At 39.0% G+C, this 11,627-nt stretch overlaps 1 protein-coding gene across 2 annotated transcripts in view; it reads left to right on the forward strand.

Moving 5' to 3' along the window:
* LOC101078197 (RNA-binding Raly-like protein) overlaps positions 1–11,389 on the forward strand; it is a 33,402-nt gene extending 22,013 nt beyond the window's left edge. For both annotated transcript variants that reach the window (XM_029831101.1, XM_029831100.1), the window contains exons 3-9: positions 3,290–3,365; positions 5,992–6,039; positions 6,540–6,736; positions 8,108–8,221; positions 8,390–8,547; positions 9,923–9,961; positions 10,506–11,389. In XM_029831101.1, the coding sequence (XP_029686961.1) occupies positions 3,290–3,365; positions 5,992–6,039; positions 6,540–6,736; positions 8,108–8,221; positions 8,390–8,547; positions 9,923–9,955 (626 nt within the window). In that variant the 3' untranslated portion in view covers positions 9,956–9,961; positions 10,506–11,389. The remainder of the gene's footprint in view (positions 1–3,289; positions 3,366–5,991; positions 6,040–6,539; positions 6,737–8,107; positions 8,222–8,389; positions 8,548–9,922; positions 9,962–10,505) is intronic.
* The last annotated feature ends 238 nt before the right edge of the window (positions 11,390–11,627 follow it).

Consider the following 11,627-nt stretch of genomic DNA (forward strand, 5'->3'; position numbering starts at 1 on the left):
ATTAATCCAACTATAGAAAGAAACACTCAGAGGGCTCAGACCCCTGCGAAGCAGCACATTCCCCCCCACACATGACATATAAACCATATATACAGTATTAAGGCAGTAGAAATACAAGGTTAAATAAAAGTAGGCTGTTTTGCTTCATGATCAAAGCCTCTTGGTTTTGTTCTGTGCATGATCAAGGGTCAGCGTACCTCAGGAATCCGGAACATCACCAAAATTTAATCAGGTCTTCCTCTGCCCATTATCAACGTTTCCTGAAAATATGATTAAAATCTGTTCCTAAGTTTTTGAGTTATATTGCAAACAACCAAACAAATGCCGGCTGTCACATTCCCTTATTGGTGGAGGTAATAAATGATTGATTGTGGAGAGGCTTGCACAGATTTCCCTGTTTGTGCCATCTGGAGCTGTAAGGAGAACCTGAAAACAAATAAAAGTAGAGAACCTTGACAGCCGAGATGTCTGAAATGGAAGTAACTTGTTCTAGAAGTAAAAGTTTTCAACTTTCTACAGTTGTGAACCTTATTCGTATTGAATGTGAAGATGCAGGGCGTCCAGATTGCAACACAAATAAAAAACAGCAAACATGTCAACATTAAAGGAATCGATATTTTCCGGTTCTCGAAGCACGGAAACACTTTGAGGTCGTACTAGTGCAATTTCTGATGAACATATAGTCACTTTGTCATAATAGAGCCATTCTTTGCAGCAGGAACTTAATTAGTTTTTATGAAATAAGACCATTATGGTGTTGTCTGCTGTGCTGACTGTGATTGTTTCACCTCCTTATGCCCTCATATCTTTCTGAAGATGGAACACCAGCTACATTCTGCAGGCAAAGGTCAATCGCATCCAGTCCCACCGCGAGATCCCTCATAACTGCTCCACAGCTGCAAATGATACAGAATGTAACAAGCAGGGCCATTTTGTATCATAAAAATATTTTCTAAGCATCCATATGGACATCATCATCATATGGAATACATTTCATTATATTGCTTCCATGTCATCACAGCGCATCACGTTATGATATATTTCCATTGCATACTGTCATTTATAAAACCTGGTCATGTTTGTGTGCCCCAATAAAGGAAATCTTTACAGCATCATTTCTCCAGTTCTGGTTAGAAAGAACAACCTCCCATAAATCAGGCACAGGGTTTCTGGTTGTATGTGTCAGCCTTTGTTGGTACTCTGTGAATTAGTCTCTTCTATAAAGTAACATTTTATGCCCCCTCTCAGTGCCATAGTTGATACAATAAACAGAATAAGGTCCATACTAGCTATTGCTTAGCAACAGTGTTTTTTTTTGGTTTTTTTTTAACCAGCCTCTGTGTTTTAAATGTAATTGCAATCAAGTCCCACACAGGAGCACACATCCTCAATATTTTGTATGTTATTACAATGAGGGCAATTAATCAGTGGCTGGGCATTGGGGTCTGGTTGCAAAGAGGTGGCGGTGTTTTAGAGTGCCTCACTGCCTCTTTGATAAACCCTGCAGGGGAGCGGAGGAGTGAGCGCAATTTCCAATGTGACGCATTCCACACATCTTCCCGGAGACCATCGATAATGACACGGCTGTCCCTGCACACCTGAGTGCCACCAATACATCCTCAGTCCATTAGTCCATTAGGGAGAGCGAGCAAAAAAACGAAGAACGGTGCAGGGGGGACTTCAAAGGTAGCAACGTGTTTAATGTGCAGGATGATTCAGACTAAGGTGCAGCTGTGGGAGAGCGTAACTGAGAAATAGGGAAACACAAAGAAGGCCTCTGGTATAGATTAATCTGAGGCATTTTACTTTCTTTTATTCACGCCCTCAGTGCACAGACTGATGCTGGACATGTCTAAACTGACTGAACTCATACTGTGACATTGCTGCCGTCTGATCTTTGAGGTTTGTGATCCACAGCTGTTGATTTATGACGTGTTAACGCTGTTCAATGTATGTGCGTTCATACGGGGGTGCATGCGTGTGTGAATGTGTGTGCGTGCGGAGCTGGATGTTTGTTTGCATTCTGCCAGTGTGACCTTGGACTGCTCTCATGGCTAAAGCGAGGCTGAGTGAATAGACTGAAGGCCTGGTGTTATACAGGGCGATCTTCTGGCAGGTGCTGCCACAGACTGTCAGTCGTGTTGATGTGACGTGCACGGATGAGTTGATGAGGGCTGAAGTCTTACAGAAAGACCCTTTAAGTGTCTCAGTAACTTTTTAAATCATTTTCTTTTTTAAATCTTCTGTAAATCAACTGAAATGCTTCAAGAATTTAAAAAAGTTTATCATCTAATATCATTCTACGAACTTCTAAATGATCTGTTTTCTGAGCCAAAAACTATGTCTGAATGCATCTGCCAAGTTAGTGAACCTCTTAAATATTGGCGAATAAGAAAGCCTCTTCCATGAGTCAGTCCATCAAATATTTCCTGCTCATTTCTTGTTCTATTAATTTCTCTTGTATCGACTGCCTGTTTCCTTGTACGGATTTCTGCCCTTTACTCCTGTATGGATCCTTGAATCCCAGCAGTGAGCCTAATGGAATTATAACGACAATTATTAACTATTTGCAGCAGTTGATCTTTAGGCGTATTAGCGAGTCGCAGCAGTTCCGCAACAGCCTGTAAAGTTCTTGTTTGATAATTCCACAGAAGGAGAAAACTGATCCTGATCCCAGTAGTCCGAGTACCTTTTATCACCCTCACCAGTCAATTAAAGTCTCCATTTGGGCTTTTCCTTCATCCATAAGAGGCTGGAATGTTTCTGAGCCGCCATACGGAGACAAATCTACAAGCACCCTCACACCTCAAGGCAATTCTTAGAGTAACTAATTTAGTCTTTAGTCTTTGTGACTATAATGAGCAGCCTGAGGGAAACTACAAACGCTGCAGAAAAGGAAGTACCATGTTGATCCAGAGCGATCTGAGTCATGGTGGTTTTTCAAAAGGGATCCTGCTTTCACTGTAAGCGGAATCATCAGAATGCTCAGTTAAATGCTGAAAACCCGAAGATTGGAAGCAGTTGGGCTGGTTCTTATTTACAAAATCCACAGTTTTAAGCAGTTTTGCTGGGATTCTTAACCTCAGTTGTTTAATATTAAGTGTCTTGTATGTGTTTCTTTCTATATTCTATATCAAATAGAAAGGGATTTATATCAATATCTATATCAAAGTTTTTGCAATACCCCCATCCTTTATATCTGACTTACAGAAAGCACAGGATGTGTATTTTATGTTATCAGCTTTAATAAAATACAATTCCTTGTTAAAGCATTTTATTTTGTTTCTAGACATCAACATGGCAGGAGAACCAAAACCATACAGGCCTAAGATGGGTTCCAAGAGGCCTCTGTCGTCCCTCTACAGGTCTGTTGCCTCCAATCTCGCTGTTCATTGATATTTGTGTTCAGGCCTGGGTATAGTTCAGTTATATATGTGCATCTGTTTGGTGTTGTTGTCCTTTTTGCCGAATGCTAAACACACAGAAGACGTGGCATCTGGAGCTCTGACTGGAAAACCTTTGTCAAATATTCGCAGCTTAGGCAATGAAGCAGATGAGTAGCGTCTGACTAGCAGAACCAACAAAGGAAAAAGTGTTGCAGTTTTAAATTCATTAGCTTTGTCAGGCATGAGCAACAGAAACACAAAAATAGGTTTAATAGAAGGATCAGACAAGGAGGACGCAGTATTTATCCATGAGGAAGGGGACATACAGTATAAAGCAAGGAATAGAACACATGGAGTCAGAAAGGGGAAGGCACAGGCAAGAAATGCCCCAAATCAAAAGGAAACAAACTCATTATTACAAAAATATTAACGTATTCAACAAACTCCTCAACTCATTATTTAAATCAGTGGAGCATGGAGCTCTACTCAGACAAAAGCTGATTCAACCAATCAAAGGGAGAGGAAATGTCACTGAACGCACCACAAACACACTACATTTGAACACTTATCAACATGCTGCGACCTTACAGCCTTTCAGCACATTTATTGACTCTACATTTATCTGAGCGTCCCTCGTCGTCACCCGAAGTTGAGAAGATTAAGGTAAGCAGCTGTTTGCACTGTAGACGATCTTCCTCTGTCATTTCCTGTCTTGCCCCGGATTGAAAAGGCAAATTACTCATGCTTACCAGCATGAGCATCACCACACAGCTGTCTGGCTCCCTGCTTCCATTGTTAAATACGGGAATATGTGTAATCATATCACGCAGTGCAAATCATGACATGCATGACTCATCAGGCATCAGAGAACGACAGTAAACACCACAGGAAGGCAGATTTAATGGAAAATGCACTGACATAGAGCTCTTTCTAATCCAGTTTAAAATAGAGAGTGGCTGCTATTAATATTCTGAGTTTCCAGATGTTTATTGGGATAACACCACAGCATGCCAGTTAAAGCAGATATAAAAGGCCACAGGTTTATTTCACAATAAATCGTATTAAATTACTTACCTTGATGTTATGATATGTTATGTGTGAGCTAAATAAGAAGATAAAACCTGAAGACTGTTGACGCATGTTGCATTATAAAATAGAATACAATAGAATAGAATACAATGACAATGACAATGTATCACTGGTCACATTACAAAATACTGTCATTGTCCAAGTAATTAAGTAATACAAATGATGGCTTGCAGGAAAAATGGTAAAAACACAGTACAACTTTACAGGAAAGGAAAGAAAAAGCAGTATGATAAATAGACTTAAATATCAAAGATGCTTCGTGATCAGCTGGTCATCTTTACAAGGCTGCATTCACCTCCGTGCTCCCAGCCGATGAGTGGTAGCGCCCAAGGACAGATAACAAAAGTCATGGCGTCCGTGGTGAATTCTCAAAGCCACGACCTTCAGGGCTCTGCACTGAGCCACAGCTGCTCCCTAAAGATAAAGAGATGCAAAAACAAGGAAAAGATCCTCAAATCGATGATCAAATGCTGAGAAGGAAAAGACTGTCTCGGTGTAGACCTGGGATTTCAGTAGCTGTTCAGAGAGGCTGCATGTCGGAGAAGCATGGACACAACACGAGCCTCACTGTTATAAGTCTGATCGTCATTTCACTGGGGTCGGTCGTGACGTCCGGTCGGCTGGGCCAGTTTTTAGATGTTGTGTTCACAAATCCACACTCACGATTGGGCGTGATTCACAGTTGTCATGAGCAAAAGCAGCTACGGTAATCTAATAGATGTCTAAACTTGCTGCTATTGACTGAAGTTCAAATTAAAATGTGCAGGATGGGAATCATTCTGTGTAGCCAAGTCAGTTTAACTGGTGAGGGATGTACAAAACTAATAATTATTATTCACTGTATGGATGATAAAGTATGACTTTCTCCCATATCTTTTATTACAAATAATGGAAAATTACAAAAAAAAAAAAATTTTCACATTATTTTGCACAATTTATGCAAGACTATGCAAGATTATCTTTTGTTGATATTTCAATATGTAATATGTGTTATATTTTGGAGTTTTATTGCATTTTGCCTAATAAGATTCAATACGATAGTCTGACATCACCATGACAAACCGACCAAGCAGATTCAGTCAGCCAAAAAGGTTTGAATAATTTAGACTGTAAATTCAACAGAATAATGGCTTGGGTGACATTTTTAGAGGTTTGTGTGCACATGCAGATTTGACTTCATGGGTGTGTGTGTTTTTCTTGTACCGGTACTTGCTACATATTGAATATGAAACTACTGTTTTAATTAGCAACACGAGGAGATTTTTAGGATCAAGGCCATTTGGGATGGTCCTCACAAATTCAAAGGAGAGTTTGAGGGCTAAGAATTGTTTTTAAGGCTGAGGTTGGAATTGGATTTAGGTTAGGGACAGGGTCTGGGTTAGAGGTGGAGCTGAGATGTTAGGGTTAAGGTAAGGGCCTTGGGAATGCATTATTTCTATGACAGATAAATGTACAAGGTCGTGTGTGTGTGTGTGTGTGTAAAACAGGAATAATCAAATGTCTCTTATCTTCTCAGTGGCTATGAGTATGACTATGACTACTACAGAGATGATTTCTACAGCAGGTATGTATCCTGGCAGTTAAAAGGTTTTCTGCCTTTTTGTAATTTTTTTGATGTCTCCTGACATTTTGCCTCCATACAAGCTTTCTCTACTTCCCAGTTCTACCACAGCATGAAAAAGACAAGCATTGTGCTAAGAATCCTGGCGTCCATCAGTCTACCTAATCACAGTATCACAGACCTAATAAACGTCATATTGAGGAGATTTTTATTCCTCTCCATTGGGCCTTCTAATGATGCTTTTATCTGCATAGATGGGTACTGAATGTCAGATAGTCCCCAGGCTGGTCATTTGCAGTGGAAAAAAGAGAATTTATCTTCATTCTGACATTTTAATTGGTTTGTTTACTTCTTCTCCTTGCAATATCCTCAGGAATTCTTCCACTTTTTGTTCACATGCTTTGACGGCACTTCTGCATTGTTTGAGTGAAAACACGCCGCGGCTGCAGAGCCAGCTCTGTAGCCTCTGTTAAGGTTGTTCCAATGTTTTGATCTTTCACCAGACTGTTTGAGTACCACGGTCGAGTCGTGCCCTCCACCCGGGCTGTGATCCCCATCAAGCGTTCGCGGCTAGTCGTTCCATCCACGCGTAGAGCCAAATCCTCCTTCCCAGTCAGGGCCTGTTCTTCCTCTTCTTCCTCCACCTCCTCTTCCTCCTCCCGTCTGCTGAATGTTGGCTCTTCCATTACAGCCCCTAAATGTAGGTTCTTGTAATCCTTCACTTAATCTATTTTTTTTTTCCTAAAAGCAAAAGGGGTCAGCCTCGATCACAGTGGGGTCAGAATTAAATCCCCGAATGTGTTAGAATAAACATTATATGCAAGTCTGAATTTAGCTGCTTTTCTTAGAGAATTTAGCACAAACCAAGTATGAGAAGAATTTAAAAAATTGGTTTTGATTAAAATCAGATTTCTTAATTTTTAAAAAAAAATTATTATTATAGCAGTATCTCTATCCCATACATGATTCGCCTGTTGTTTTGAAATGTATGCTGGGATTTGCAGTATCAATTGTGTGGAGGCTACTGATGTCATTGATCTTGAATTGGATTCTTTTGAATTCAATGGTAAAACCCATATTTTTCAGAAGTGTTGTTTCTATCCAATAGAAGTTGAAAATCCAGACATATGGCAATTCTAACATGGGAAATAACTGAATAACTGTGCAGGCAATGCCTTCATTTCTGTGCTAATAAATCTCTCAACCAAGTAATCAGTTAGTGTTCTGCAAGAAAATTAAAATGCCTCATCAGGGTCTCAGACAAAAGTTTATGTGTCTACCAGTGCACTCTTACATGCATTTACTTGGTGTTCTACCAGTAATTGTTTTATCCCATCTGAAATCAAAATATGAGATAACAAATTGAAATATTTCAATGCAATTTGATGAATAGATTTGTCATCTTTCAAGACTCCCCTCCTCGACCCATACAACTTAAAAAGTTAATAGTAATCTAATATTTGTATTTGCACTCCTGTTAATGTGACATTATTACCATAAGGCTTATATATTATATCATATTTATATTTTCTTTACAGTAAATTGTCCCCCCTGTTGTAGCTCTCAACTTCCCTGTTGGATAGTAAACTCTGCACTTTTATTAGGCTCTTGAGTACCCTGTTGTGACAAAAGATAAAAATTGCTTTGATAATAGCAATTTTCTTCACAGCAGCAGGCAGAAGAAATCCATTTACCCTGCAAAAACATCAAACTGTAGCTAGGAAATATCATCGATCACCTATCTGGAGAAGCAGCAGCAAAATAAATTTAAAATTCATTGAAGAATTTACAAAAAAAAATAGCCATCATTATTTACAGCTTCATTTTTGCTGACAACTGTAAATAGTTTCAGTTTTAAGTCATCTGGATTTAATTCAAGCCCAATTAAAAAGCCTCATACATTTTTTTAACTAAGCTATGGTATATTTAGGTAATAATTAATATCATCTGGAGAATGTGGCATGTCAAAAATGTCCAAAACTTTTAAACTTACCTTACCTAATCTTAACATGCAGTGGCTCCATCAGCGTCTTTATATCAATGCTTTCCTTTTATCCATGTTTGCTCCCAGTGAAGACAGATCAACTCCTAACAATCAAAAAGGAGCTGTCACATATCAAGAGCAAAATTGACTCTCTTCTGGGAAGGCTGGAGAAGATCGAGAGGCAACATCGCTCAGAAACTGGTGAGATTTGTGAGATGTAACTGGAAAACCTCTCCGTCTGAGTACATGCACAGGGATGAGGCCAAGGGCAGTTCTTAAGTATTTTTTTTAAGGGTGAATGAAATAATGAATACATTGTCAAATTAATTTCTTTTAGAGTGAATGCCAGGCTTCTTTTGCTTATGTTAGAGATACAGAGGAAACAAGAGGAGGTGTGTGAGTGTCTCCATGGTGATCCAGCAGACCACTCTGGTGGAGAGGAAGCGGAGGAGACAGCCGAGGTGGAGGCAGGAGAGATGACGGACGGCGGCGAAGATGACTTTGATGATGAAGGCACCAGTGATATGGTGAGCAAGCCAAGTACTCATTTAAAGTCTCAGGAAGCAGTTTGAGGTGCGTGTGTGTGTGTGTGTGTGTGTGTGAGTGAGAGAGTGTGTGAGTGTGTGTGAGAGTCAGAAATACACACATGTGCCACGCACCCATAGCCATTCTGGTGTTTGCTATGTTAGCTGTTCTCCTCGCTAGATTAAATTCATAAACCCTGGCCTTAAGGAAAATAAATATCTTGTCATTTTAGGAAACTTGTTAGCTTCCTGAACCAGGATTTTAGAGGAGACTACATTCAGATACAGGCACAAAACCCTCAGCCATAAAAACAATATTTCTATGAACACCTGAGATTTTTGTCAGTTATTGTTTTAAAATGTTTAAAAGCAGAATTTAATCCACTGATTGTTTTTGCACTCAACCAGTTGCCTGGAAACCTGTCGTGAGACCAGTGAGTAATAGACAGTTAAAACAGATGTTTACAGTAATAACAACCAATACTCGAACAGTCAGATTGTAATAAATGTTGAATAAGTGCTTGAATGTTGTTTCTCTAATAGTTTCATTAGCGAGAGATTTTGCCAGTTCTGCAGTTAGTCTTTATAGCATTTCATAGAATTCATCCTACAACTGGTGTGAGTGTCTCCATGGTGATCCAGCAGACCACTAGGGTCCAAAAAGGGTGAGGTTACAACAAAAACACTTTCCATTTTTCAACAGTTTAAATTTATCTAATAGGCCAAAATAAGAAAAATGCCATTGACAGATAATGTCAACATTATGTCAGTGTTCCAACAGACAAAGACAGTTTGACACTTCGGGAAAAGTAAAATGAATATAAAGGTGTTTATATTACCGGGGCCTTCGATGATGGAGACCAGGCAGAAGGGAAACAGATCAGTAGCAGGCAGGAGAGGAAATCAGAGGTTGAATAAACTGAGGTGGTTGACCTGAATAACTGGGAGTAGCAGACAGGTTAATGGCGAAGAAACATGGCAAAAAACCCTGTACATCCATTAACTATAGCTGAAAAACACAAATGGGGCTCTGGGGGAGTACAGAAGCATTTTCTTGCTAAAACAACATTCCATTCAGAGGCTGAATCTAGTCTGTGTTTCAGAAGCACCACAACGGATTGTTCTTCAACCGAAGGAGTGTGAAATACCCTCAAGACAGGAGAATGAACAATTTTCAAGTGTTTTTTCTTAACTAGTTCTGTTTGAGTATTTTATTCTGCATGAGTCATGTGGATCAGAGCCATTCTGTTATTCTAACGACAAACCAAAAATCTTTTTCGCCACTGAAGAAATGCTTCTTTTTTCCAGATGCTGGCAGACGAAGGAATTCACCTTTGCTCATTGATGTCATTATCCATCATTTTTCTTTCTTTTGCAGATAGAGAACCACATATCAGACATTGACAACTGAGTCAAGGTTAGTTTTTCAATCATCCCTGAAATAACACACCCTTCTTTCCTATAAAGAACAGTGAACAATATCCTGTCGAACCTTTCGTAACTGAAACGAACCGCAACTAAAAATCAAAAGATATAAACTTGTCTCTTTTTCACTTTCAACGGAAAAGAGAAGAAACACATCTCTAAATCCTCACTGCTCTAATAAAAATGTAACTGCAGGGACATGGCTGCATATCATCTTCACTCCCCATCAAACTACATTTTAAAATCTCCTGATTTTCTTTATCTATAGAAACAGAGCTGTGATTTAATTTGGCCTTTAGCTGACATTTCCTCCTCGCTGTCCTTAGCCGCCCGACAAAACAAAATCCATTTTGGCCGCCGTGATCGTGATGGATCGTTAATGCTGGCCTGATGAACCGTTTGTCCTCTCGCGGCTGTCGCAGTGGTGGCAGATAATGTCAGGAACATTTAGATCAGAAATATCTGACTCCTCTGTTGCATAGGTTTGAAAGACTGGCATTTACCGGTATCTATTTTTGTTCTCTGTGTTGATCAAGTTTCAGGGGAAAAGGGAGGTTAACAGGAGCAGGCACTGGAAGGAACACAGCTTTGACTGAGAAGTTGGATTGGAAGCGAAGCAATTGCAGCACTGACTGATGGAGATTTCTATTTTAAAATTAGTTTATTGCTTTGTCGCCTTATTTGAGCTTGATGCCTATAATGTAAGTGATCCAAATTCTGCAAATTCTTAAAATTTCCTGCAGGATCTGTCTGCCATGTGCAAAAGTGACTCTCTCTGAAACAAAAGGACGCTCTGTTCTTTGCTTTATGTTATTTATGGTCTCGGTTGTGTAAAATAACTGTTATGTATTGAGTCAGATGAACTATGATACGTCCTCTTTCCTTGTGCTGCAAATCTGTGTTTGTTCTGTTCCTGTACACGGGAAAGTGCGGAGCCACGACAGTGTCAGAGAGAAAACATTGAATGTAAGGAGCGCCTTTTCCTCGGTTGTGTGCTTTGGTTTATTTGTACATTTGGCTGATGTACAGGATCTAATTTTCATCATATTTCCCTCCAGTATTGTAAACATATTGTCATTTGTTACACGGACAAGTTGCATATTGCCTTTTACCATTTTCTTTTCCTTTCTTTTTTACTGCATGTTAAATAGGTTGCTGTTATGGATCATTTATATTTACTACAACGGTTGTACAGTTCTGGATGCACTTTTTTGTTTTGTCTCTTTTTTTGAATAAAGTTATTCCTCAAAATAAACAAACAAATAAATAATAAGGTTGTCTGGCAGATTGTGTTTGCTTGCTGTATGTTTGCCAGTGTTTTATTTTATTTTATTTTTACCTTTAACAAGCTCTGAGGACAACAGCTTGCATCAATCGAACTGTGAAGAGATAAAAATTAAAACATTTATTGAAATTTTGTACTCAGACTCCTCAAAGTACAAATTACGCATCTAGAATTGAATTCTGAACAAGCATTCACATTTTTATGATATATCTTTAATATTTCAAATAGTTATATATACAGTATATACATATATATACAGTATATACTGTATATATATACACACACACACAAGACAGATGTAAAAATAAAGTTGTAGCATGAGTGAGAAAGTATAAATGCTCACTTGCAGTTTAAATAAATAAATACAGCATCC

This window comes from Takifugu rubripes, chromosome 22 (genome assembly GCF_901000725.2).
Source record: "Takifugu rubripes chromosome 22, fTakRub1.2, whole genome shotgun sequence".
NCBI lineage: Eukaryota > Metazoa > Chordata > Actinopteri > Tetraodontiformes > Tetraodontidae > Takifugu > Takifugu rubripes.